Raw genomic sequence first — 27,453 nt, 5'->3', positions numbered from 1 at the left:
AACAACAAAAATGGGCCATTTTGGTTACTCCACTTCTTTCTTTTTATGTCTAAATCAGCAGATTATATCATGTCGGTCAGTTTGTTTACAACTGGTTTAACAACTCTTTTTGCCGCCAGCGTGACTGAATTAAATTTAGCTGATGACCCAGGTCATAATCAGCATCATAATCAATTAGAACAGTGCATTGACCTACAGAAATAGAACCCTGATTGCCCTTGAATGTGTTGCTTTCTTTGTGGTATTTAATGTCAAACTCCTACTGTTCTTCTTGTTGTGCCGTTGCACTCATTTTATGAAACTTAACAGCTGGTTTTCACTCCTAAAGCGTCAAACACAGCAGCTTGGTCAATGCCCCCATTTGTCAAACTATGATGCTGTTGATACATCTTGCATCATTTCTGCAGGCGTCCCTGCAGGGTTATGTTTTGGTGTGCCATCAAAGTCAGGTGACATAGTATAAAAAGTGAGAAAGTGAGTATATGGAGGAAGTCGGGGTGGATGGTCAAGTCAAACAAACACAGGACTTTTACCCAGGTGACTGGAATTTATGTGTGAAACCAAAAACAAACATTAATTTCTACTTAACGAATGTACAGAACTTAAGTTACGTAACTAACGTACTTATTTTGACCTTAAACATGAACTTTTCCACAAATTTGTCACGTTTCATGAATTTAACCACGTCTTTATCGTTACTGTCACCATGTTGACTATGATCACCTGACTACAATGACAAAAGTTACCTGATACCTGTCATTTGACGTCATCCTTTCTCCACCTCCTTAACTCTTAAAATGTATAATGTATGTCAGCAAGCGTTATTTTTAAAGTCTAAGCAAAGTTGCATATTATTGCTAACTTGACTGCAGTCCTGCACGTGCAAAGCTGATGCTAGAGGGGAACACAGAACGTTACAGCTGCAGTATTTGAGGAGGTGGGAGTGAGAACATGCTGATAACTGAAATAATTCAGTGGATTTATCTACAAATATAGCACCCTGATTGTAAACAACCTTTAATCTGTTGTTTTCTTTGTGATATTTTAAAGTCCGACTATTTCCTGTTTTCTTGTGGCGCCGTCACTTCGTGGGACAGAACTGCAGCAGTCGGACAAAATGACCCTGAGTGTAAGTTGCCCAAAGTGTGTGTGTGTTGGGATAGATGTGTGGGAGGATGGAGGGCTTTAAGTAATTTGTGCACACGCATAGTTGCCTGTTGGCTTTTTATGTGCATGTAAACCACAACCACAAGTGCTGAGCAGTTTGTGGATTTATGCTCAGTTTTATCCCCTGAAGCTCCAGTTACACCCTGCTGTCCCGCCTGAACATGCACAGGAAAACCATGATCGTTTTGTTCTGACCAGCAAACATGAACTCACATCCTGCAGTGTCTCTGTGTGTTGAATTAATGTTTGTCTGTGTATTACAACTAAAGTTACACATCAACAGCAGCAATTTGTTTGGCAATCAAACTTTCATTACGTATCTGTCAAACCTCTAAATAGCGGAGGTTGCATTAAATTCATACCCGTGTGAACACACTTTCTTCTTTCTGCCATATATGAATATCTGAAAATATGCTAATTATATTGACGCAAGCAGTATTTTTACATTTAAGTGAGTGTAAGCCTTTCCATAACCTTATCCTATATTTAAGTATTCCCTAACCTGCAATTTGTTATTTGGCAAATGTATAGTTTTACTACAGAAAACAGAACTCTTAGTTTCTGACAGATCGCATTTCTTCATCCTGCCAGTTTTCCAGTGAAACTAATTTATTTCAGATGTTTTTCTGCCCTGACGTAATAAATCATTGAAGGAATATTTGATGTGAAATATCTGAAACTGGCTACAAGAAACATATGCTTGTTGCGGTTTTTCTACACTTTTGCCTGCTGGGATGAATCTGTGGAAGCATCTTCTTGTTTCTAGCTGATTGCAGTTCCAGATGGCAGGAAGGATGTTTGTGTATAGATAGCATTAGCAGGTCTGAGCGTGCCCCTCCTGACTGACTGGAGGTGGAAAAAAACGATCTAGGCTTATTTTAATTAAACTGACATACCCTGTTCTATATATCTTGAGATTTTGTATTATAATTGGTGATAATTTCTTTATTTGTTGTGATTTATGAGCATGACAAGGCACATTACACTGCATTTAAAGGTCCGATGCAAATGCAACATTAAAAGCTTAAATAATTCATGCAGGATATATGTAAATATTTAATATCATTTTAAGACTCGAGCAATATGTAAGAATTGGCTACCTGTCAAATTCATAGGATACTCCAAGCACGGGCAGCTTATCACCAGAGTACCACTAACTGCTGCTAACTGTAGCTGCTGTTAACTAGTTAGCTCAGCTAGCCATGCAGCTAGCTGTCTTCCTATTTGCTGAGTCAAGTCTGTAAGGACTGGGAGCTCGGAGAACCGGAGGAGTGTTAGTATTTATGAGAAAGAAGTTTTCAGGCCATGGTGGTTGGACCAAGCAGGGAATGCTGGCAAGGAGAGGCACCAGAATGGGCACCAGAACCAGGGCGAACGGAACCTGGCTCAGCAGCCTCCCAATGAACACGGCTGGACTGGGAACAAACACAGCCTCAGAGACCTACAGAGGCCGATTTGACAGAATACAGTACCAAAGCGATTTACAACATCTCAGGACCAGGACTCTGACTCCGGAGATGAATGATGAAGACACAGCGGGGTCAGAAGGGGCAAGAAGTGGGACAGAAGTGAGAGGGAGGATAGGCATCAGTTGACGCCAACCTCTGGAGGCCTGAGCAGGGTTTGGCTGGTGTTGCTGGACTGAGGGCAGAATGGACGCTATAGTGACTCACTATCACCTCTTGAGGTACAAAGTGGTAGGACATGTTGAAGCTAGCTGGTTAGCATGCTAACTTCAGTATATATCTCTGCAACACAACACATCTTTGACATAATGTCAAAACTGCTATTTGTTCACATTGTGTTGATGATTTGAATCAATTTTTGAATGTTTAAAAAGAAATCTTTCATACAGCACCTTGCAATGCAAATGCCACAATACTGAATAACTCCTGCAGGGTGTATGTGGTCCTTAAAAAGAGTCATTCAATGTCATTTGAAGACTTTTTTTTTTAATATTGTGAAAACAGAATCCAGATCTGTTGCATAATGCATCCTGTCTTCTTTCACAAGCACAGCTGGGCTTCATCACTTCGCCTTCACTTCCCTTAATTTATCACCTGTTTTCTCTTATTCCGTCTATTTATAGATCCACAACTTTAGTTAACTATGTCCAATCAAGAATGTACTGCTTTTGAAGGTTTTTTGTTATTTTGGTTGTTAAAACAGAGCATGAATATAGGAACTCTAACCCCTCAGGGTAGATTTAAATATAACCTGGAGAGAAGAAATATTGTCGTAGTTTGTTCTGGTGAGTGAATTTCTAAATTTTGCCCATATAAATGGCCGATGTTCCCCTTTAAGTGTCTGACCTTGTGCAGGATGCTGCAGCTCTGACTGAATGTCTGTAAAAAATGAGACAATTTGACCTTCTTGTGCTAAAAATGTTTCTCTGTGGAAAAACCTCACTTCCCGAACTGAACCCGGCCGTCCGGTCATCCTTGGACAAAAACAAAGTGCTGCGAGAAAATGAAAACCCAGATTAACCCACATAAAAAAAGTTCCTTCTGTCTTCTGACCTGCTCCACAGATATCAGCTTTCATCTCATGGTATTATTTTGCTGAGGTGCCTTGTCTTAAAGATCCCACTGAGCTAAAATGAAAGCCAGGCCTTTCGTTTAGGGAACACTAAGGAAAAACATATTTTCTAAGAAGGAATAAATACCTGAATTTGTTTTGGAAAATGAGAAAGAGGGAGGAGAAGAGAGAAACTGAGAGGTAGAGAAAAAACAAGTCTGTCTGAGAGGAGAAGAAAAAAGAAGAGAGGGGGCACAAGAGGACACAAAGAGAGGAAGTTTCTCAAGAGCTGCATCGTAAAATCGAGGCAAAATGAGGTTTCTTGCTAATTATATCAAATAAATATCATCTTATTACTTTCCTCTTGATTAAGTTGCATCACCACCGAGTTTTGTAACGATTGAATCAGTGATGTCTCAGATTTTTAGACGACACATGACACAAAAAAATCTGACAAGTAAGCAAACAGCTCTGGGACAAATGAAGGAACTTTGTCACACCCACTATTCTCCTAACACCTCGTTGTTTCTCCGCAGATGCTCTGCTAACTGGAGATTTCTGAGAAGTCATCATTGGAAACTGTCTGGAAAAGGGAAACCACTTTCAAAAGAAAATACTTTGATGAACCAGAAATATTACCAACACCAGAAATACCCTCCAGTTCTGATGTTATACCAGCATCTATGCTAACCTCTTTTGTCACTTCTCACTGCCGTCACACCTAAACCACTAACATTGCTCCTTCCTTACAGGATGCTGACTGGTCTGAACCACCACAAACACACTAACTAAAAGCCTAACAAGATGGTTTCTTGCGAGACCGTGTGAATCCACCTGCCTTGTAAGGTGAATACTCTGCCTCCACAACTCAAAACTCAAACTTGAAATCATAGTCTAGTGTGAACATCTAAACCTGCGTTTCCACCAAGAACTTTTAGTCCCAGGAATCACTTTTCAAGGACCTAGAAGATTCCTTCATCCTGTTGTTGTCCATGTTTCTACCGCAGTCTAAACACAAACAAACATTAGGCCAATTAATCCACTGACGTATGAAAAAGTGTTTTTACACATCATTATTTGCTGCTTGATGTTTCCGTTCCTGCTGTATTTCATCCTCAGCATAAATGCTCAGTCAGGCCTGGATTTTGCTGTTGGTCCATCTGCCTTACCGACTGAACTGGTCCGCAGCTTCAGATTTTTAAAAATGGTGTCTTAAATAAAATGCTATATATAATCGATCAATCAGAAATGTTCAGTGCTGCAGGCCCCAGTTTCTGTACTTATATAAGTTACAACCTCTGAGAAGGAAGTTCCTCCAAAGGTTCCTGGGGAAAGTTCTTGCAGCGGAAACAAGACTCTTGACAACAAGCTCAATACACCTAGAGGCCAACGCTGCGATGCAGATTTTAAAATGATACGATTTCAAGGCCATTTGGAGGTCAGATTGAAGGGAAGATAAAAAGAAGAGTCCCTGTAGAGAAAATCAAAACAGAATAAGAACCATCCCACTCATTCATCCCTCCATCCCTCTCTCACTGCTCACCGGTGTGTCGATCTTGATCAGAGCGATGTCGGCCTTCTCATCCACATCTTTGATCTTGGCGTCGAATGTGGCTCCGCTCTTCAGCTCCACCTGGACGATAAATAAAAAACGTCTTCCTTTTCAGGACCTGTCACGCTGCACTTGCCCCTGATGAAGTAACTGCTGTTTATTACAAAATACATAATGTATCTTTCCCCTGTTTTGCATACCTTTACTCTGTGCTTGTTGGCCACAACGTGGGCGTTGGTGACAATGAGTCCGTCCTCTGACACGACAAATCCAGAGCCGCTGGCCACTGCCACCTCCCGCTTAGAGAATATCATCCTGAGCAGAGAGAGGACGAGACAAGAGCACCAATCTCACACCAGTGTGAGGACACCAATGCAACTCAGGCCTTGTCCACACATACATGAGTCTTTTGAAGAATTTGGTCACTAAAAATTAAGATTTTGGAAAACTCCTGCCAGGATTAGCATAGACAGTCACATAAATTAAAGAGACTTTTTTGAGTTGGGGTTGCATGAGGTACTTATTCAGAAACAGGGTTGTGAGGGTTAAAATGTATTTGCATATAGTCTGTCCATAGACAGTTGGAACGCCCCCCAACATATTTTAGCCACCTGAAAAAGGCCTACCTAAAGAAATCAGTTTAAGTGCACACTATATTTAGCATATTTTCACTGCTTTACCTTGCAGTAATCTTACCTCAAAGAACATGGGAGTTGCTGGTCTACCAAAGCCACATAATCACACAAGCTAACAGATGGAGGCAGTGGTGAACCAGCAGCTCCTTTGTTCTAAAATGTTTTTGTTAAAGGACTGTGGTGGCAGGAGGAAGGTGATACAATGGCCTACATAACTTCAGTTTCCTGTCAGAAATGGCTATCTGATGGTGAGATAAATGTCTTTAATGCCAACTAAAAATAACATTCCTGCTTCACTAAACTTCAGAGGTACTTTAACAGGTTTAACTGCAGGTGTGTAAAGAGATTAGATTCTATTAGATTAGCCTTTAGTCTCCTTTAGGGGAAATTTGTCTTGGGCATTCAAGGAAACAGAGTTGAGGTAGCAGCACACATACAATCAAACTACAGTTAACATGTAGTATCAGAAAGAAAGGTACTGTAAAGAGTTTTTCTTACTTGCGGTACAGTTCAATATGAACAACAGCAGGTGCAATTTTCTCCACCACATCAGCGATGAAGTTGTACTTGTAACGAAGACTGTCGGGGTTCTGCTGACCTGAAACAGGGAAGACACAACATCTGTCACCTGTATTGTCTCTCAGAAACAGACACATCTTGGCTTTCAACTTCATGACCAGAGTTGAATGGATTCTACTGAGTAGCAGCACAGTTCTGGGACCCTGCAGCGTGCAGGACGGGTTCATGTTGCTCTCTGACGGAAGCAGAGAACTGTCAATCATCTGTTGTACGCATCTCAAATAAAACGGATCACAGTGACGGAGGAGAAAATTGTAGGCTTGTGTTGCCAGATTGGATAAAAACATCATCGTCTAAATGTCCTGAGTTTCCTGAGTTTCCTCTGAAGCGTGATGTGTGGTGGTGCAGGGTGGTGTGATGGACCCAAACTGTAGCTGCTGTGTCAAACTGGATCCAGATGTGGAGTATATGAACTGTAGGTCTGAGAGCAGCTGCAGACCGTCTGCTGCTCCCACTGATGCTTATAAAACAAAGGAAGTGACTCAGAGCTTCAAAACATACAGACAGATACTAGAGGATGGATGTTAGGATGTTTTCAGACAAAACTGTAACAGTCCATGCGTAAATGTTGCTGTTACCTTATGTAACCCTGCTTTGGTTTCACTCCAGCTGGGCTGCAACATCTGTCATGGCTACAGATCTTTATTTTTTCATTTCACTGCTCACTCCGACCTGCTGGGACCAGTATGAAGACACTTTCTCCCATCTGTGTGCTTTGGTGTCAAAAGCATGTTTTCTCAAAGCAGAGAGATTGAAAGCTTGAGTATGATAGTTTCAGTTGCTGTAATAAATTAATCAGAAATTTGTTGCTAATAAATTACTACATGCAAAGTAATGAAGAGGCCTGAGGATTGAACTTCAAGCTGACATTAAATGTCTAATCAGATTTGTAACTTAAATTAATTTAAATTAAAATTCTATCAATTTTAAATGTATTTATTATTTATTTTAGGACAAGTCCTTATATGTTTTCTTTGGATATCTAATGCTGAACAACAGACAGGAGGCCAAACGTTGACTTTTGCTCAGTAAAAGAAATTATCAGGAGCTTAAACTACATCAGCTCTCACACAGTCAATAATTAGGTTTCAATGTTTGAATTATTCATTAGAATGATGAGAAAGTAGTTCAAGGTGGTCTTTATTTGATATACTGCTGAAGTCAGCCAAGTTTTTTATGTTTGAACATGTTTGAAATCATCAGTCATTATTGATAATGTCAAGTTAAGTCTCTTTTCATTTTGTCTCAAGTCTGAAGTTGTCAAATTCTTGACGTGAGTCTGACTGGACTCCACATCATGTGACTCCAGTCAAAGTTGAATCAAGTTAAACTCACATGACTTGAGTCTCCACTTCTAAGTTTTCCTGAGGATCTGAATGTTCACTTCGATCTCAGGTGCAACAGACACTGATGTATTTATGTGTGTTTGGCTGAATGAGTGTTTGGCTGGAGGATTAGTGGTGCGCCAGCTGCTGCAGCTTTGAAGTGAACTGAATGGAGCCAGTCAGACGAAGAAGAAACATACTGACCACTGCGGGTGTTGGTAACAGCGCCGCATACACTGAGGTCTTAAACTGAGAAAAAGATGTAAATTTTGTATATTATTAAGTATTAATGATTAATCAGTTCAGCAGTTAACGTGTTAAAGTATTGGTTAAGGACAATACACAAACTCTGCAACCCTACTCATAAATCTTCTTCCTCTGTACCATGGAGCTACATTGTTGCACTGCTTGACATGTTTCTTCTTTACCATGAACACACACACACACACACACACACACACATACATACACACATGCTGGTAAAATTACAGTGAGCAGTGGTTTAGGTAATTACTGAGCCTATTTTAAAAATGAAACTATATGTTTATAAGTTGTTTTTACAGATTTAGCAACTGACTTGGGGCTGTAGGAAAGTCCAATAGCATGTTCAGATTACTGGCGACATACCATCAAGCTACGGAAGTCAGACGCTGACGTCTGCCACTTGCGCTACAAATAAAAGTTAAACTGGCCTCAACTTTTCTCAGCGCTCAGTGACAATACAGCCAACCATGTTTGGCTGTTTTGTAGCTGTGTCGCTGGTAATGTGAACATACGGTAACATGAAGGACTAACACACTGTTACAACATACTCTCAACTCCATAAGAACCAAGCTGTGATGTTCCAGGTACCTCTAACATCAGTTTAGCACACGCACGGCTCCACTGTCAAGTTAGTAACACTAAATATGCTGCGTCTGGGTAAACCTTCAAAATGAAGGCATGGAAACTACTTGGTCAGATGTAGGAATGGATCGTTATGTGTTAACACACATTACGTAAGTTATGTACATATAGGTCACTGTTGACTGGTCACTATTGGCAGTAATCAATGTCAGGATGATTGGCTCAACGGGTGCACTGTAGTGTTCTGGTTTCCTTTCATTCAGCCGCCATTAGTGAACTGACTCATGAAGAGTTCTTTTGGTTCTGTAGCTCTACTGTATAGTTTAAAGAAAAATTTAGATCCAAGACAAAACTGAGAGAGAAAGGCCATATTATCTGTCTGCTACTTCAGTACCACGGACAGTGCCATGGATTTATAAATACACAGCACAGGTGGGCTGCTGGTATTTCAGAGCCATGGTCAGGGTCATAGATTCTAACTTGAATAAACCTCAGTCAGATACAGGATCAATGATTAACATATTCAGCTGAGGAACACCTCTGCCCCTGCACCCTACTGTGAGGGAATGAAAATGGGGGATGGCAGGTTAACAAGGGGGACACGAAGCCCGGTCTCCTGGGTGAAAGCCCTGCATTTTTTGTACCTATCCATTAATCTAACCTCCTCCATACGTGAACTTCTTTCTCCTTAGCTCTTGCTACATCACCTGAATTTGACGGCACATCAACACATAACCACAGAGGTGCACCTACAGCATCATATTTTGAAACATGTAGGGGAACTGACTATGCTGCCATTTTTGATGCTTTGGGAGTGACAGTGGGCTGATTGGCTTTGGAAAAATGCAGTATAACAACAGTATTATTATTTATTTTAAGAAAAACGTTCATTGATTCTAGTATTTGCAACTAGGTTTGTCTCTGCAGCCCTCAGATATGAACTAAAATTAAGCTGCACTGATGGAACAAATGTGATCTGTAGTTGCACAAAACTGACTTTTTAAGCAGCTCCCAGCTTACAATTTGATCAAGTAGTTTTTCATTTTTAGCACAATAAACTGCTGCTCAATCTTGCCTTCCCCCAGAAGTCAAATGATACCCTGTTTTGCACTTATGATGTTAAATATCATTAAGAGCTGGACGAGTCTGAACTTGGAAAAATTCCTCCAGTTGAGTCACCGTTGCAACTGTGTTTTGTTGACTTTGTATCCAAGCCTGTCAATCTGAAAAAGAGCTCGCAAGTCTGTGCAGGAAGCAGACAAAATAAAAGACAAGTGATAAAAGGAAAAACACTTCAAATCTGGGTAAAATAACTGACCTAGATCTGCGTCCGTTCAGGAAGTTACACAACCAACCAATCAGCTCCAAGAAATGAATCATTACAGAAGACTTAATATGGTGTGTGTGCATGTGTGTGTGTGTGTGTGTGTGTGAATATCATCGTCCAGATTTCTTTCCTCAGCTTGAGATGTTCATCTCCTCAGACAGAAGCAACAAACTTGTCCGTCCCTCAACAGATCAAAGATGTGAGGAGAGGGAATTAGGAGAAAGGAAATGAGGGGACAGGAAAGAGGAAATGGAAGGATGATGAGATGGAAATTAAATGGATGGACAGAAAGAAACAGAAAATGCCCAAAAATGACAAGAGAGAGGAGAGGAATTAAACAGATCAAAGTTGGGAGCAGAAAAGGAATGCATGAGGAGAAGAAGAAAGGGAACGGGAGGAGAAGAGGAAATTAGAAAAGAGGGGAATATGATGTTGGAGGAAGGAAGAAGAGAAGAGTGGAGAATGTAAAAAGGAGATAGAGTGAGGAGGAGAAGAGGAAAGATGATGAGAGAAAGGAGAGGAATCAGAGAAGAAGAAGGAGAAGAAGAAAGGTGTTGACCTTGTTGAACTTCTCTAAGAGTCAGAACCTAACTGCACTCAGCAAATTGGTGTGTTCACAGCTGCAGCTTCACAAAGTGTCAGAGTGTGTGTTAGCTTCTTAATATGCTTTCATTACTCCCTCACTCACACACACACACACACACACACACATACACTCGTAGACTCATGAGGAAAACACTGTTTGTTTTTGTAGCACAGGGCTGGCACTCAGGACATCCTGGCCTGATTTCAAGACATTATGACCTTGTAAAGACAACATTGAGAGTGTGTGTATGTGTGTGTGTGTGTGTGTGTGAGAGAGAGAGAGAGAGAGAGAGAGAGAGAGAGAGAGGTTTAGAGGGGGGAAATAACCCCATTTTTAGAGTTTGGTGCAGTGTGAGGTGCTGATGCAAATCTGACTGATCAGCAGATGGAAAGATGCCACAGTGACAGAGACTATGAGGACAGAAGGAGATGTAATAAGAAAGAAGCTTCTAATAATGTTTGACGCATTGCTATAACTTGTAAAAATCTCAAATGAGTCAAAGTTGTGATGAAAGTTGTGTTAAAGGTCCAGATTTTCAGGGATCTATTGGCAGAAATGGAGTATAATATTCACAGGTATGTTTGCATTAGTGTATAATCATCTGAAAATGGCCATTAGAGGAACTGCATCTTAATACACCCGAGCATCAGCGCTGATGCGCCTCAAAAACCAGCTGTTTGCAGCTCCTGCATGACAAAAGACCAGAGGGCACAGTTTTTTGCCATTTGGCCAACAGGTGGTGCCGGTGCAGCATCTTCTATCTATAAAGGAAGAAATCTCTGTCTGACTGTATGTCTGTCCTTTGCATTTCTCAAAAGCTCCAAGCACCAAGCCCCTGGCCCCCTCTGAATGACAACGCGCTGAAGCTAATTTGAGAACGGATTCTTTGGAAGATGTGATAAGAGCACTGCAACCAAGAAATGGAGGAAGAGAAAGTTCATTCTGTGTGTGAACTGCTGCTGAGTTCATCCGAGTTCAGATACAAAACACACACACTCACACACATTTCTGAAATATTTCTGTTTTATCACACTTCAGGCTCTTTGGAAGCAGAAAAAAGAAGCCTGCTCTCTCTTTTTGATTTCTTAAGATACAATCTCTCTCTCCTCTCCTCTCTCTCTTTTGGTCCTCTCCTAGTAGGACAGCCATTTTATTGTCATCCACTAAGTTAAGATCAATACAAGTTTTCAGTTCTATTTTTTTTTTAAATGTGTTTCTTGAGGATTTTTCATATTTGGTGAGGATGTGCAGCTCTGTCTCAGGTTCACTGAAGGTGTGTGGTGACAGCACAGCCTTTGCTCCTGCAGGGAACATGTTTTCATGTGTCTCCCCTTTTCAATTGCAACGTTGTTCTTGCTCAGTCTGTACTTTGTCATGGTTCTTTTTAGCACACTATGCTCAAATAATTGATCTAAGGCCAAAGAGCACAGCATTTTGCTTTTTTTTTTTTTTTTTTTTTGCTTTTGTTAGTGTTTTAACTGTTTGGTCATTTGGTTGAGTCTGATTTGTGATATTCTTTTCCTGAGGTATTGAGTATGGTTGTGGACTCCCTGTTACCCCTCAGCTCCTGGGATAGCAGGACTTGGTTATGATACTGGAGGGAGTCACTTAATTTTGGGCGTTTCCAAAAGTTAATTGCTCTTTTTTTAAAAATACTTTTGGAATTAGTCGATAGTGGCCTAATTCAGCCCTGTATGCTTTGTGTGTAGCTTTCCGCTGGACATTTTGGAGATTCTTACCAAACTCGGCATGCAGGGCATCAATGGGGTTTTTATCCCACTGAGTAAAGTCTTGTTTTTTAAGTGGACCCCACACCTCACTGCCATAGAGTGCAAATGGTTCCACAACACGTTCAATTAATCTTAACCAAGTCTGGCATGTTTTACGCACGCGCGCGCACACACACACACACACACACACACACACACACACACACACACACACACACACACACACACACACACACAGCTCTCACCTTTCCCGCAGGCTCCTCTCTGGATGAAGATCACTGGCGGCTGCTGCAGCTTCATGGCGCGGTTGCTGACGCGCTTCAACTCGCAGATGTTGCGGTAGGAGACGCCGTCGCTGCCGCACACCGGCTCGGAGCTGGTGCACGCGCACACACCTGCCTTGCCTCTCCGCCTGACGGTGGCGGACACCTCCACGCCGTCGGTCACCACACACTCCATCCCCTCGGCGCACTCCTGGTCTCCGGTGCCACCGCACTGCTCGCCTTCGCCGGACGCGCAAACCGGGCAGCAGTCGCAGCGGTCCAGCACGTCTCCGGCCAGACAGTCTGCGGGGATCGGAGCGCACTGAGACTTGTCGCACTTCTCCGGACAGCCGATGGCGAAACGTTTGGCTATCCGTGCCTCGGCGACCAGATACGGGCACACGAGCGTGGCCATTACGCAGAGGACAAACTGGAGACGCATGATTGGACAGATGAAATCTGGACTTTAAACTGATATGAAACGCTAGGTTAGAATTCAAAAGTTTTAAATTGTGCTCTTTAGTAGTGCGCAGGTCAAGACTCCGTTACCGGCACAAACTTATGCAGTGTTGAGCTGCTGTCCCGGTTTATAAAAGCTGCAGGATAAACACATGAGGCGATTGGTGGGCGTGTGTGACGTCTGTCAGATGGAAGGAGGGGATGGTGGAGGTGTGTGTGTGTGTGTGTGTGTGTGTGTGTGTGTGTGTGTGTGTGTGTGTGTGCGATTAAAGTTGTGTGTGGTGAAAAGTTCCCATGCAGTTACTCAAACACTGCACTTGAAATGTCATTTTGAAGTATTTGCACTAGAATTTAAATTCTGTGCCACTTTATACTTCTGTTCCACCTCATTTCAGGGAAATATTACAGTACATATCCAACAGCATAATTTAATTAAATTATCTCAGCCTACTGCTGCCTAGATTTTAAGTCATAACACATTACGCAATAAAAACTCCCCCAAGTCATTCTGCATAAAGAATATTTGATGCTTTAAAGGTTCAGTGTGTGAGATTTAGGGAGGGGTGCACCTGAATCAGAATATTTTACTTGGGAAAGGACACATAAAGCAATACAAACTGATTTTTATTAATAAATTTATAAGTTGTGCATTATTATTTGGAAAGAAAGTCAGCTTCATGATCACCTCGACAAAGTTAAAAACTACCTTAATCAATCACTGATTCATTCTATATACTTGTATGAGGATGTGGAAATATATTTCATAATTAATTATATGCCAATATGAAATCATTTTGATGCTTTGCAGACACAAATGCATTGTCAATGAATATCCAGTTAGAAAGTAAAACATTTGCCTGGTTTGAAGCTATAATGTGCAACATTTCTGCATTAAATGTCTAAAGACATGTTGTGTATGTTGTTGAGTTGTGTACTTACATTATCCCAAATGTTTCCAACAATGTTCAAATGCAGAGAAAAGTTTGTCCATGAACATGATTTATGCCTGCCTGTAAGTACTTTTACTTGAGTAAAACTTTGAATGCAGGACTTATAATGGAATATTTTTCCCATGTTTATATTGTTTCTTCTGATTGAGCAACAGATTTCTTTATTTTTGCATTATGGGTTGAAATGTTGAGAGTAAAGTCAAAATATCTTTTCTACTTTAATCTCAATTTTTTGACTATTGTCTTGACATTTCAACTTCATGCTCATTCTCCGACTCAATTGTGCGCAGAGCTCAGCTGTCAGTCGTGGCACAAAACCTTGTTTTTTATAGCATCAGATATCTAATAAAAACCAAACTGGTCAGAAAAATGAACACATGGACGAACATCAGTGTGATAAGAACTGCCTGAAAAGACAGAAACTATCTCTGGGAAAAATTAATTTGACGTGTAGTTTGATGTTTAGTTTGGTTCATGTCCCATCTGTTAACATCGAGGAGGAAGGATTTTGTGCATACAGCCTCTGGTTCAAACAAGGTGGATCTGGAGAATTATGAGTGCTGAGAATGAATAGTGTTAACGTTAGTTGATTCAGGAATTTAATTTATTTAGTGTTCGTAATCTTTGGGTTTGGGGGAAGATATCAAATACTTCCAAGTCAAAAGCCTCAAGTCCAAGTGAGGCCACAAGTCACTGGTGTCAAAGTCCATGTGGAGTTGCAAGTCTTTTTTGATTTTGTCGTTGAAGTCCAAGTTACATGACTTGAGCCAACTCCTCTCAGTATAACCCTTTATGTTTCTTCAAAAGTGGACAACTCTGGTTTTTCACATGATGACAGTGAGACACGAGGCTGATTTAAACAAGCTCTAAGACGTTTGATCACAGCAAAACCTTCCAAACAGTCAGACTGCAGGCCAAATATATGATTGAATGTTTGGTTTTGTGCATAAAAAACAGAACTGTCCGGTGCAGAGGCTGTTCATGCTGTCAGTCGCTAGAAGTTTACTATCATAAATTTTAATTCAATCAATCTCTCCATGAGTAACATATAAGTTCACCCCCTCTATGGTGAAAAGTACCACTTTATATTAATTTTAAGTCTCTAAGGACAGCTGTTTCTGCCTCTCGTGTTACAGAGTGATAGAGTCCAGTGATACCGTCTACGTCCTTCAGTCTAACTGGATTATGTAATCAAATACTCTGCTGGCTGCACATTCCCATTGACTCCCAGCCAGTGAGTGCTAGTCTGCAATAATCGATCTTTCCTATGAGAAAGACAATTCAATACAGTGATTGGAAAGTTCAGCTCACTTTTGGGACATGTCTCATATTAGGACCTGTTCTGTGTCAGAATTACACACTTTTGCAGGTTTTGCATTACATATATATATATATATGACGTCTGCTGAATAATATGAGCCATCATCCATCTTATTTATGTCCCCCCCAGAATGAGCCAGCTTATCCTCTACACCTGATTAAAATTATTTTTAAAAAAGTATTTTTGGCTCAATATTTTTTAAACTCAAATGACATGTTCCATCAGAGGTAATGCTGTGTCTGTGCATATTCATATTAACAATACAGCAATGTTCACAGCTCTGTAAATGATGGTTCAGTCTCTTGTCTGCATCTCACAAACACAAATTACTGACTCCACTTCACAGCAGAGAATTGTTCAAAATGAGCGGTTTGTCCATCAGTCTTTATTTAGAAGAGAGCAGCCGCGTCATTGGCTGCATGATGCAAAGCTCTGTTTTGGAAACTGTCAATTGTTCTGACCACTAAACACTCAATGTCAAGCTTTCTATGATGTCATATGCGACATCATGTGATTATTATGTCAATATCTGACATTCAGGGAAACTCAATGTAATAGATCATTGCAGCTCTGTAGACAACATCGCTGAAGTAAGTAATTTGTCTCCCTGTTGTTGAAACATTTCAAACTGGTTTCTAACCACAAATAGTAACAATATTCTGTTAGACATCTAACTGCCAGTGATCAAAATCATTTATTACAGCCTTAAACAATGTTTCAAACTCACTCAGTACTGTTGGATTTTAAATAAAATGTTCTTATGTCTGAAACCCTTCGTCTGTCCTCATTTACATCTGAAACTAAAACACAATCAGTGTCCAGACGGACAGGGAAAAACGCGTGTTAATGCCAGAGGTAAATGCATTGTGATTGCAACTGACCACATCTGGATGCAGTCTGGCTTGTGTTAGGATCTTATGCATTAGGTGTAAACGCAATCAGTGCAACAAGGCATGTCATTTATCTCTAGGCATAAAGTGGCCTACACACCAGTGCTGTGACACACCAGGACATAATGACATGATATTTTTTAGTTACAAAAAAGGAATTACTTAATGTATTGCATTTGTTAAGAGGAGACAAACAATTAAAGAATTTGTCGTGGACAGTGTTTTGCAACATTTCTAAAGTTTCCTGCAGCTCAACATCTCATGAAACTTTTTTAAGGGAGTCTGGGGCTGATTTGCTGCCAGCTCAAATCAAAAGGCCCTCACTGCAGATCAATAGTCCAGATCCACCTTTCTGGACCTTGTGAGGCTCCACAATCAAACTGGCCTGCTGTCAGTTACTCACATGCGTCGCTCTTTGACGAGCTGGGTTGAGAATGAGTTGTGTTCTCACAGGGAATCTGTGGGATTCACACACACTTCAACTCTCAACAAAACTGGGGGATTTCTGAATGTTACATACCAGTGCATTCCATCCATGCATTTATTTCTAATAAGTCAGATTACGTCCTCCATATTTTTTTTGCAGCAAAACTCCACCATCAGGTCGCTGATTTTTGATGTGAACTGTAGCTACTGAAGGTATTTACAGCCACACCACAACAGGCTTTTTTCACTCGCCTCTCTGTTCCTCGTCTGGCTGGTAAATATTTACACATAATTAACTGACAGTCCGATCCACAGTTGTCCCTCCACGCTGTGTGATATGACTGCACAGCCTCTGCTGGGCTCATTTCCTTCCCGTCCGGCTCGACTCACCACAGAGCTGCTGCTGTTGTGTTTGTGTCAGTGGGCTCCAGCGGCTGCTGAGTTTTCAGAGTTATTGCAGGACGAAGCCAAGAAAATCCACCCAGAGTCTGAGCCCTGAAGGGTGTGTGTGCGTGCGTATTCCTGTGTGCGTTTGTGTGGGCCTGGGATAAATGTGGTGACATATAAATGTGGGTGATAAAGAGAGTGAAAGTGAGAGCCATTATTTAGACTCACAAATATGACAAATGTTTTTGAATCAACTTCAAACAGTTTGTGTTCTCGGTCTGTATGAACGTGTTTTCATGCATGTGTGTGTGTGTGTGTGTTCTATGCACTCATCTGTTCCTAAGACTTATTGTACGTGCACATATGTGAGTTTACTGCACATACAGCTGAAAATAATAATTTCCAGGCTTTGAAATACGAATGAGTGACTGTATGTTTATGTTGTTCTGAACCAGATTTTTTGGGGTGTCACTATAGTCTCTCTGGTATGGTTCCAGCCGGGGACATCTGTTGCATGTCATACGCCCCTCTCTCCCCTTTTGTTTCAACTATGAACTGTACAATAAAGAAAGGGGGAAAAACAAAGAAAAGGAGTCCTTTGTTTTCTCAGCTACCAGACTTGCCAATTTGCAACCCAGTATGACAGCAGTTTATGAAATGGTCACGAACCGTAATCAATAGATTTGTGCACATGGACACAAATTGTTCATTTTTTGTGACTTTGGACATGATATCGACAGACTTAGTATAAAGGGTGAGAAAGTCCATGAAGGGAGAAAGACGGGGTGGATGAGATTGCTATGTGAAACAAATAGTGGGGCTGCAACTAAGAATTATTTTCATAGTCGACTGATAGGTCGATTATTTTCTCCATTAATCAGTTAACAGTTGTTTGGTGTGTAAAATGTCAGAAAATGGTAAAACATGTTGATCAGAGTTTCTCAAAACCAAAGATGATGTCCTCAAATGTCTTGTTTTGTCCAAAACCAAAAGATATTCAGTTTACTAGAGGAAGAAACTCGAATCAGAATATTTTGACTTTTTTTCTTGATAATTAATTTAATAATCTATTAATCACTGCAGCTCTGACAAATAGTCAAAAATAATTGTTTAATGGCAGTAGTCATTTTAACTAAAACCATAATCATCTTCTAAAACAAACCAAGCAGTTTTAGTGCCTTAACCCAACCAAACTACGGCATTTACCTGAAATGTTCTTCATAAAGCTTTATTTTGAAAGGGTAACCAGATGTTGCACTTATTATTGCTAAATTGGATGGTGGACACTATATTAGCTTGACGGTTGTGCTGAGAGTCACAATGAAATTGAAAATTCATGGATTTGGATTTTCTGCTCATTTTTGTGCATATTTATTTCCACCTCAAGCACATGAACAAAAACAACAACAACAAAAAAAACAACAGCTACTTTGTTAACTTTCAGCGGTTTGAGAAACAATCTCAAAATAATGTCTTGGTATCAAAGTAATATTTTTGAGAAAGCTTCTCATTATTTTGATATACAAACAAATCAGTATGGTTTGATGTGCGCTGCAGTTTGGCCTCTGGAGGCCTCTAGTGGGGCTTTGAGACCCTCAGTTTAGTTTTATAAATGTCCTGTGATGTCAGGTGATTTGATCTGAAGCCTCTGGGCCGTTCATTCAGCTTCTCCCGCTGTGTCCCATCAGTCCGACAGAAGACGTAACACAAAGGGGATTTTCATCCATCTTTCTGTCTGTCTGTTTGTGTGTGTTGCCGTTGCCACCCTCATCGCCATAGAGACGTACTCGAGAGGTCTAAGAGGGAGTGAACTGCATTGATGATCTCAAGGAAAAGAGGAGGATGAATGTATGTTCACTGTAGTTACTGAAAGTCCCTGAGATTTCCAGTGTTCTTTAGTTGGGTTCCAGGGGAGACTTGAAAGTGATCCAGTGGTCTTTGAAGATGTCCATGTTGTAGGGGTACCAATGTTTTCTTACAGTGCTCTCAGGGTCTGTGATGAGACTTAAATTAACTTCTTCTAACCCTAACCATAACCCTAACAGCTGGTGGTTAAAGGGGTTCCACTGGTCCTTGTGGTGGTTCAAAGGGTCTCGAGGGAACTTAGTGGATCCTTCAAGGACTTCAAATGATACTTGAAGGCAAATCACTGTTTTTTGAATGGATTGTACAAATCTTTGAAGATCTTCCAGGGACCTTCAAGACTTCCAGGTGTCCTGGAAGGACTCCCATAGAGTATTGCAGTGGCTGGTGATTAAAGGGGCTCCACTAGTCATTTACATGGTTCAGGGGGTCTTGAATAACCTCCTGGATCCTGGAGGGAGTTCCAATAATACTTGAAGCTATCCAGGGTTCCTTCAATGGGTACCAATTGTCTTTTTATGGGTTCTAGAGGGATTTTAATGGTTTAAGTGATTATTGAAGGGGTTCCGTGAATTCTTGGTGGGGTTCCCTGAACCCTGAACCCTGAACCCTGAATGGCTCAATGCATGAATCAGTGGGTTATGGAAGCGTTACAAAAATCCTTGAGAGAGTTCCATTGACCCCCAAAATGGTTCTTTTGGTCCTTGAAGAGTTTCCATGGATTCTGGCAGTGGCTGGTAGTTAAAGAGGCAGCACTAGTCCTTAAGGTGGTTCCTTGAACAGATCTCTCAAAGAGTTTTGATAATACTTGAAGGTGAGTCAGCGGTCTTTGAAGGCTGTCCAGAGGACTATGGAGGGGTGCTAATGATCACTGCAGTAGTCCAAGAGGTTTTAAAGGATTTCCATTTTCCCCCCAAATGGTTCCATGGGTTCTTTAATGAAATCCGGGGTTCTTAAAGATGTTCTGTTGGCCCTTGAAAGGCTTTTGATGGCTTCTGACAGAGTTCAAGGGGTGCAGAAGGATTCCCGTTGATCCTTGAAGGAGTTTCTGTGGCCCTTGAAAGAATTCCCAGTAATCATAAGGAACATTTTAACAGACACAAGCCTTGCCAAGAACATATGTGGTTGAATGTTTCTAAACCATGATTTTGTTCTGTTATATAATAAAATTCACTAGGGGAACCTGTCACATGATACTATGGTGTAACAGGAAAGAACATTTATTGGAGGAAGTTTGGCTTCAAAAAATGAAACAGTTTCACTCTGTTGTTGTCATTTTGTAATAGGATTGTGTTCATGCACCACAGGGAGCTGAGTAATTAAACAAAAAGAAACATGAATTTTTTTTATGCCTGATATGTTATAATTTGCAGGTGTTTGGAATATTTATTTTACAATATGTTTTATTTCCTTGTATTTTCAGATGAAATCCATATGAAACAGTAATAAGAAGGTGTTTGAAAGTGTTGCACACTGTAAATACTAACATTGAGTTTAATTACAAATACTGAGTTCACCTAACAGTTTTTATCAACTTGTTATTAACACTAATTTTAAATAAGCTACTTGTACTTTGAGGTAAAAAAAAAAATGCCAAACTCAGTGTACTTCAGTTGAGTTCACCTAAACAAACCAAGTACTTAGATGTTATGCTTTTTTCAGTGGTGAAATGTATTAAATACATTATAATTAAGAATGAATATATAAATTGTTATTTATACAGTTTTATTTTTGTCTGTCGTCTCCTTTGTTTCTCTCACCTTTCCAGTCTACCTTCACCTGTCTTGTTCAATAGAGGCAAAAGCCCCAAAATAACATAAAAAAAAAAAACTCTTTAAATAGGATCCTTCATTATTAATTATTTTTCATAATCTGAGCAGACGGATAGAGCGACTCTTTGCACAGGAAGTTAACTTGGGATCTTAGTATCATTTTGTATCTGTACAACACATCGGGTTTGTGCTTTTGGCTCATGGCCCAACAGTAAGTTTCAGTTTTGGCCCTTGAAGGGAAAAGTTTGTCCAGCTCTGATTTAGATTTTACAAACAGTCCATGTTTCCTCACAAACAGCAGTGAGGACAAGTTAAAGCTGCCTGTTGGACGTCCTGGAGCAGCTCGAATCCTCCATCTAATCATCCACAGCAAGATCAATATCAATACTGTCAAATAAAAATAAAACTGTGATTTTGAATTATAACAGTTTAAAACAGTATTTCAGATTAGAACTAGTTATGGGCCTTTTAATGTTTACTTATTTTTTTCTGATAAATTAAGTTATTATTAATGTTTGTTTATTAACTGGCTCTTAAAATATGAAAATAAAAGATTTACAAGTGAAAAAGAATAATAAAGAATAAAATAATACAGCAGAATGATAAGGAAATAAAATAAAGAAATAAAGAGAATAAAATATTACAAAAATTTTAAAGATATATAAAGAAACTCTTTACTCGAAATTCTTTATTTTATTCATTTTCAGTTAATGAGTTCATGACATTTCTATGAATTATAAATACTTTCTTATCCAGTTGTCTTTTCTTGTCATTTCTTCATAATGTCTCTGTAAAGTTGCTGATATTGAGTTTGTCATGTGACACAAAGATCTTTTTAATCAGCGTCCACATTTCAAAGTGACCTGTCTCAGATTATCAGGCATTCATTTACATTTCATTCATTTACTTCTCTCTTCATTTTCAGATTGATTTTAAGTCGTCAACTTTACATCTGTTCAATAAAAACATCAAATCATTTTAGCTAATTTGGGTATATTTATAGTAATGTTTAATAATATGTATAAAGTTAATTAATGTTAATGAATGAAGGCCACACACCCCTGTCACCTGTCCATCCTGACAACCAATCACCGACCGTTTTTCGAGCAACCGGCCTCCGCCTCTCTTCCTTTATATAGGAGCTAAAAAGGAAGTGATGGTGTCTGAAAGACGGCGTGGGAAAAACGACACGTGAGTCTCCGAAAAGACCGAATATCTCCGGAACCATCCGATCAATAATCTCCCTTCTCTGCAGGTGAGTTGGTGAACGCCAGGTCTGCATTGCTCCTTTTTTCCGTGTATTTTCTTCTTTCACAAACTTTTGCAGTTTGATTTTCTGTTTGATCATGAAGCAAACAGCTGACACCTGTCCACAGATCTCTGATGAACTTTGTTGAGTTGATTTACTCTTTTTACTCTTTAATAAACTGAACCGCTAAAACTTTTCCACAGATCCTAATTCGATTTGTTTTGGTGAAGATGGTTTACTCGGACCAAATTTTGAGATCCTAAACTGAACAAACTGAGTTCTTTTTGCTGTTTATTGCTGAAGACCTGAAAAGTTGTGTTTTTATGTTGAACTCTGAAGAGTTTCAGGGAATATTTATTTTTGACTTGAATGAAAATGACTCTGTCTCATCTCTTCTGTCTCTCTGGGTAAATGTGTTTTTTCATCGTCCTGTCATTTACACTGATTTATACTGAACTGACTTGTGCTGCATTGTCACCCTGATTATTTGTGTGCTGTTGTTCTGGTGGTTCGTTTTTATGAAAAGTTATTTTCTGTGCTGCTTGAAAGTGAACTTTTGAAAAGGATAAGACCGGATGAGATAAAATTTTAAAATTGCGATTGAAAGTATGTTTTAAAAATGTTTGCTGTGAGTCAAGCATGTAAGATGAGTCGGACCAAACATGAAATAGATATAAAATGTAATAAATGAAGACCAGCTCCAGTCGCAGTAATGTGTCCTCTGCCTGGCTGCCTGTCCTCGGCTCCAGCGTCAGTTGGACAGCTCATCATTCCTGTTTATGATGTGAAGTCCGCTGGAGACCATTCAAACGCTCTGCTCTGCTTTTCCTGGAAACTGTGCGAGTGTGTGTGTGAAATATCAGTCTAATTCCACTCGAGTTGAGTCAGGCAGCAATAATGTTTTGATTTATGCGTGTGCGTGTCCGAGTTGGAAAAAGAAAGCGTGAAAAAGACAAAGGAGAGAACAACAAAGTCAGAGTTGGCGTATTTTAACATGCAGCTGCCAGGCCTGTACAGAGTGTGCTTTTGTATATGTCTGAGTGTGTTTGTATGTGTGTTTGTCTCTCAGATGACTCAGACCTCCTCCCATCCGTCCAAACAGTCCAGTGAAGTCCTCACGTCAAAGCCGCTCTGCAACATTTAGTTTCCCCACTGCATCATGTTTGTGGTTTCAGATTTTGGCTGCAAGCGATTGATCACTAAAACATCAGATTTTGATGCTGATTTTGGTTGAAGACAAGACAAAGACAAGCAATGATGAACTGGACATTTCCAGACTGTCAAATCGGGACACATTTACAACCTGAAACAGATCAACATGAGGACCAGAAACGGTTTGTCGTCTTGTGTTTAGCTGCCTGAATGGAAACAGCAGAGGTTTTGAAAACTCAATCCGTGGAAGAAAACATTCATCCTGTTTCTGTCCTACCAGTTTGTTGGCTGGATTGAAATAGCTTTGGCAGATCAAGAACCTAACCTGACCTGAACAAGGTATTAGGCCAACCATTCGTCCATCTTGCCTCTTAACTTAAAATTCTGGAGGTCTAAAGACTGTTACGCATAAGAGGACACAAGACCGCACACGTTATGCTAAAAGATTTCAGAATGGTGATTGTCATCATCATCCGGTTGCTCTTACATGACGTCTTGCACAACACGTCAAACAAGGGCTGATACGGTCCCCATAATTCCACAAGCTTGCCTACCTTTTCTACTCTTCACTTGGCTTAGGAGACAAAAGTTGTATTCACGATGTTGGCTGTTTTACACGCCTCCTTGCCAGCTTGCTCTCATTGGCTATAGTGGAGTTCTGTTCTCCTTTCATAGTAGAAAATTTCAAGTTGAAATTTAAATTGGGGAGATCCAGTCAGTGACCTTATGATTTTGTCTTTAAACCCTTAACACTACAAGATCATGTGGGCACATAATTTGTTTAGACCAGAGTCGAATTGGGAACATGCCCGTGATTGTCAGGAGGGCTCTAATTATCTTTTAGTGTGGGCCAGCATAAGATGTGTGCACAATTTGAATTGCACCTAAATCGGGAGGCAGTCTGATAACATGGTCAGCAGGCCAATCATGTTCATGCAAATCTTTGCGTCAATCTGGCTGGTAATTGCTGAGATACTTCACAGGTTACGTGAAAACATTGACCCATGGTAAGTCCAGAAATAAGAATTCATCCTCTGAAGACCATGAATCTAATTACCATTCCTAGTGCTATGACACTAACATGGTTAAAAGTCCCAGTTTTGTCATAGAGCTGCAACGAAACATGATGCCTTGTCAAATATGTGCTAAACCCCTTTTCTGGACTTCTTTGGGTCTGTTTGGCCTCCTGTCCAGTTGCTGCCACATCTGTTAAGGGTTTTCCAGGTGGCTTTATGGGCAGTATTACACTAAGATAGAGTAAACTCTCTAAAAACTCAAAGCATCTCTGACATCTCCTGAGTAAAACCTGTACCTGTACTGCTGAGTTGCAGGTACATCAATCAAAGACTAGAACACAAAATTAGGGCTTAACATTTTATATTACTCTCATTTTGCTGCACTTAAAAACAAATAAAGCAGCTTTCACTTTGATGTAGAGGGTTTTGAACTGAATTTACACCAGCAGGGCCCCAGTGCAGGACTCCTTGTTTTGCTCTTATGTTCTTATTGGCAGCGTCACAGTGTGTTCTTAAATCTTCAGTTGGCAACACTGGTTGGTTTCTGTCTTTCTGTCTGAAGGAACACACAGTCCTCTCCTGAAATCTATGAGCAGGGCCATTTAAAATAAGAACCCAGAGCCAGCTCCTCCCTCACTGCCATTTGTCTTGCTGGTGCTGAGCAGCAGTGGCTTCATTAGATGGATGACAGTCCGGTCCGGAGCCCAGCGCTGATAAAGCTTCAGTATAGTGTTGAATCTAAATCCCAGGGAGATGGCAGGTTGTGTAACAGCGGAAAGACAGCTTTCTAGTGTTTCAGTAGGAGTGTGAAATTAAGACAGTTGAAGACAACAGCCTGAGATCATGGCCACCTGACTGGAAGACTGAACCTGAGGTGGTAGTAGGGGACGCGACGTGTGAGGCGAGACAGGTGCTGCCAGGACATGTTGTTTAGTTTAAGTAGAGGGACTCAGAGCTAATAAATCTGACCATTTTCATTTGCCTTGACAGAAATAAGAAATACTTTTTTTTTTCAAACTGCATCATAATTCTTCACAGGCCCGCCTCCTGTGAGGTCTGATAAATACTTTTCAATAGTTGTTCCCAGGAATTAAGGAGCTAAGTTAATCATTTAAGTCTCCATTTTGTAGGTTTGTGTTTGGGTTTCCACCACATCTTAAAAACTGTAGATCCTGGGTTGTCAGAAAGCACTACTCCTGAGCAGGAACATTTTGGGCGCTAAAACTACAGCTCTGGAACAAAATGTAGTCCCTGTTTCCTCTAGTTTAGTTCTGGTAAAGTTCCTGAGTTCTTAAGCAGGTTCTTGAAAAAGTTCCTGTTTTGGTTTTACTGAGACGCCAGGAAGTTACTGTACCCGACCAGCAAAAACACCCTGTTTACACTTGGCTTTGAAATGTATCTTGGCCAAAGCGGACAGTGCTGAATACAAATGTAAATGAGCTCCATGGTAAATTATGATCTGACCATTTAAACCACCCTTTCACCTTGGCGAAAGTGTAGACCACAGTCAGAGGTGGTCTGGACCGCATATGGCCACATTCTTCTAGCAGCATGTATGCAATGCATCCTGGTCCATGTCAAAGGACCGCCTACTCAACTGATGTCTTGTAGTACACAAGAAACAGCTGTTTGATTTCTGTTTGGTCCACTGTAATTAAATTATGTGTTTATGCTCTTATCTGCCAATATAAGCAGCAGGAGTTGGCGAACACACAGTGTGTTGGTGTGAAGAGCCAACACAGACACACTCCATGATGCGCTTGGCTTTTTTTTATCTGAACTATGAGCAGAACACACACTTTTACTTTCTTGAATCTGAACCACAGCTGCTTCACTTTGTATTTTAGGATGGCATCAAGCTTGAAGAAGCAGAGGAGTAATTGAGCAGCAGCTAGTCATATGTTTAATGTAAGATACGTATTATATTATTAGTAAAAAGTTCCAGTTGTGCCGTCATATTCTTTGACAGGAAGCAGGTCGCCTGGTTGGAAGTTGGAACAAAGAAGTTTTCCAGAGATTGTTGAAGCTTGATATCCACACCATTGTCACACCGAAGCTCATTTGTTATTCCTCTCCACATGTTGTCTTTGAAATTGTTGTCTCTGTAGTTATTTTCCCTTTTGTCATATTGTGTATTTTGAATGTGATGCATGTTTGAGATGCCCAAGTCAACAAAGAGGAACAGATTTTTTGTTTTTTCCATTCGAGCCAAAATAAGAAACACAGTGTTGCATAAGTGATGGCAGCTCCTTCTGTATATGGGACCATGTTGTCGTGTATTATCTCTTAAAGCTAAAATATGTCACATTTCTGTATTGAAATGCCTAAAAGTGCTGGGTATATGTTATATATGTACTTGCATTATCCCAAATTATTCCAGCAATGTTCAAACCCAGAGAAATACGCAATTTATTCAAGATAATGAAGCATTTCCAATGGAAAAATGGTGGTTGTTTAAAAGTGAAAATATTAACTCTCATTATTCTCCACCACTGCACAATGTCATCAAACATTTGTTATTTTTTAATGTAAGAAATACTGTTGTGACATCATTTATATCTTCTGTGTCTAATATTCATTTTTGGCAGAACTTTATGTAACAAAAATAAAAGAATATCTAATTTAAAAGAGTGAGCTCTAGACTCTTGAAGGATGTCCGGCTGGTTAATGAAAGTTCACAACAGATGGTTTGCGTTCTGCACACATGGAAAAGTAAACAAATGTAAACTCATGTAGGCTGATGTGTGTTTTCTGAGCGTCAGACCCAGCTGAGACACGGCCTCCAACTTTTACTGAGAAGCTCACATCCAAACCAAGCAGGGAGCGGGCGATCCACGTGAGCAGAGCAACTGAAACCAAGGCTGCTCACTCCAAAAGAGCCATTAACGTGGTGCTCTGTGGTTTTTGGATTTATCTTGTCTTTGGCTGAGCAGAGGAGCTGACCTGAAGCGAACCTCAGCCACTTTATCCCTCATATAGATTTGCTCTTAAAACAATCTATGTGTCGGCTGAGAAACTGTTACAGAGCATAAAAAAGTTACAGTCAATTTTAAGAGTCTTGTCAGGAGTTCTTGGCTTATAAAATGGGAGATAAACCTTTCCTTTTAAAAAAAATATTGTTAATATGGCTCTTGCAAGTGGAACCAGTTGGGTGTTTCATAGTTGAATTTGGTCCTATGATGTGATGTCAGGTTTGCCTCTGAAAAATACGTGTCGTATTTCATCTGATTTATTTTAAGCTGCAGGTATTTTGCATTTCAACAGCAAAATGGACGGTTGGGGAGATAATTTCTTATAAATACAATCAGAAATTCATAATGTCTGTAAACAACACAAAACTTAAAGAATCACATGTTTCCTTTACATAAAAGTCCCATCTGGGAGCACAAACACAACATTTTCATAACTTTCAATAAAATCAAGAGTTGAGGAACTGCATTT

The 27,453-nt window shown here is 40.2% G+C and overlaps 1 protein-coding gene across 1 annotated transcript in view; it reads right to left on the bottom strand.

Moving 5' to 3' along the window:
* htra1b (HtrA serine peptidase 1b) overlaps window positions 1-13,101 on the bottom strand; it is a 31,149-nt gene extending 18,048 nt beyond the window's left edge. Inside the window, exons 1-4 of the mRNA XM_084740741.1 lie at window positions 12,510-13,101; window positions 6,370-6,469; window positions 5,437-5,551; window positions 5,228-5,317 (exon numbers count right to left, since the gene is read on the bottom strand). Coding sequence (XP_084596867.1) covers window positions 5,228-5,317; window positions 5,437-5,551; window positions 6,370-6,469; window positions 12,510-12,969 — 765 coding nt within the window. The 5' untranslated portion in view covers window positions 12,970-13,101. The remainder of the gene's footprint in view (window positions 1-5,227; window positions 5,318-5,436; window positions 5,552-6,369; window positions 6,470-12,509) is intronic.
* Window positions 13,102-27,453: the final 14,352 nt, after the last annotated feature.

The sequence above is a fragment of the Lutjanus erythropterus genome, chromosome 17 (assembly GCF_056507025.1).
Source record: "Lutjanus erythropterus isolate fLutEry1 chromosome 17, fLutEry1.hap2, whole genome shotgun sequence".
In the NCBI taxonomy this organism is placed as follows: Eukaryota; Metazoa; Chordata; class Actinopteri; order Lutjaniformes; family Lutjanidae; genus Lutjanus; species Lutjanus erythropterus.
Note: the sequence above shows the minus strand (reverse complement) of the source record. Positions and strands in the feature narration are given on the sequence as shown.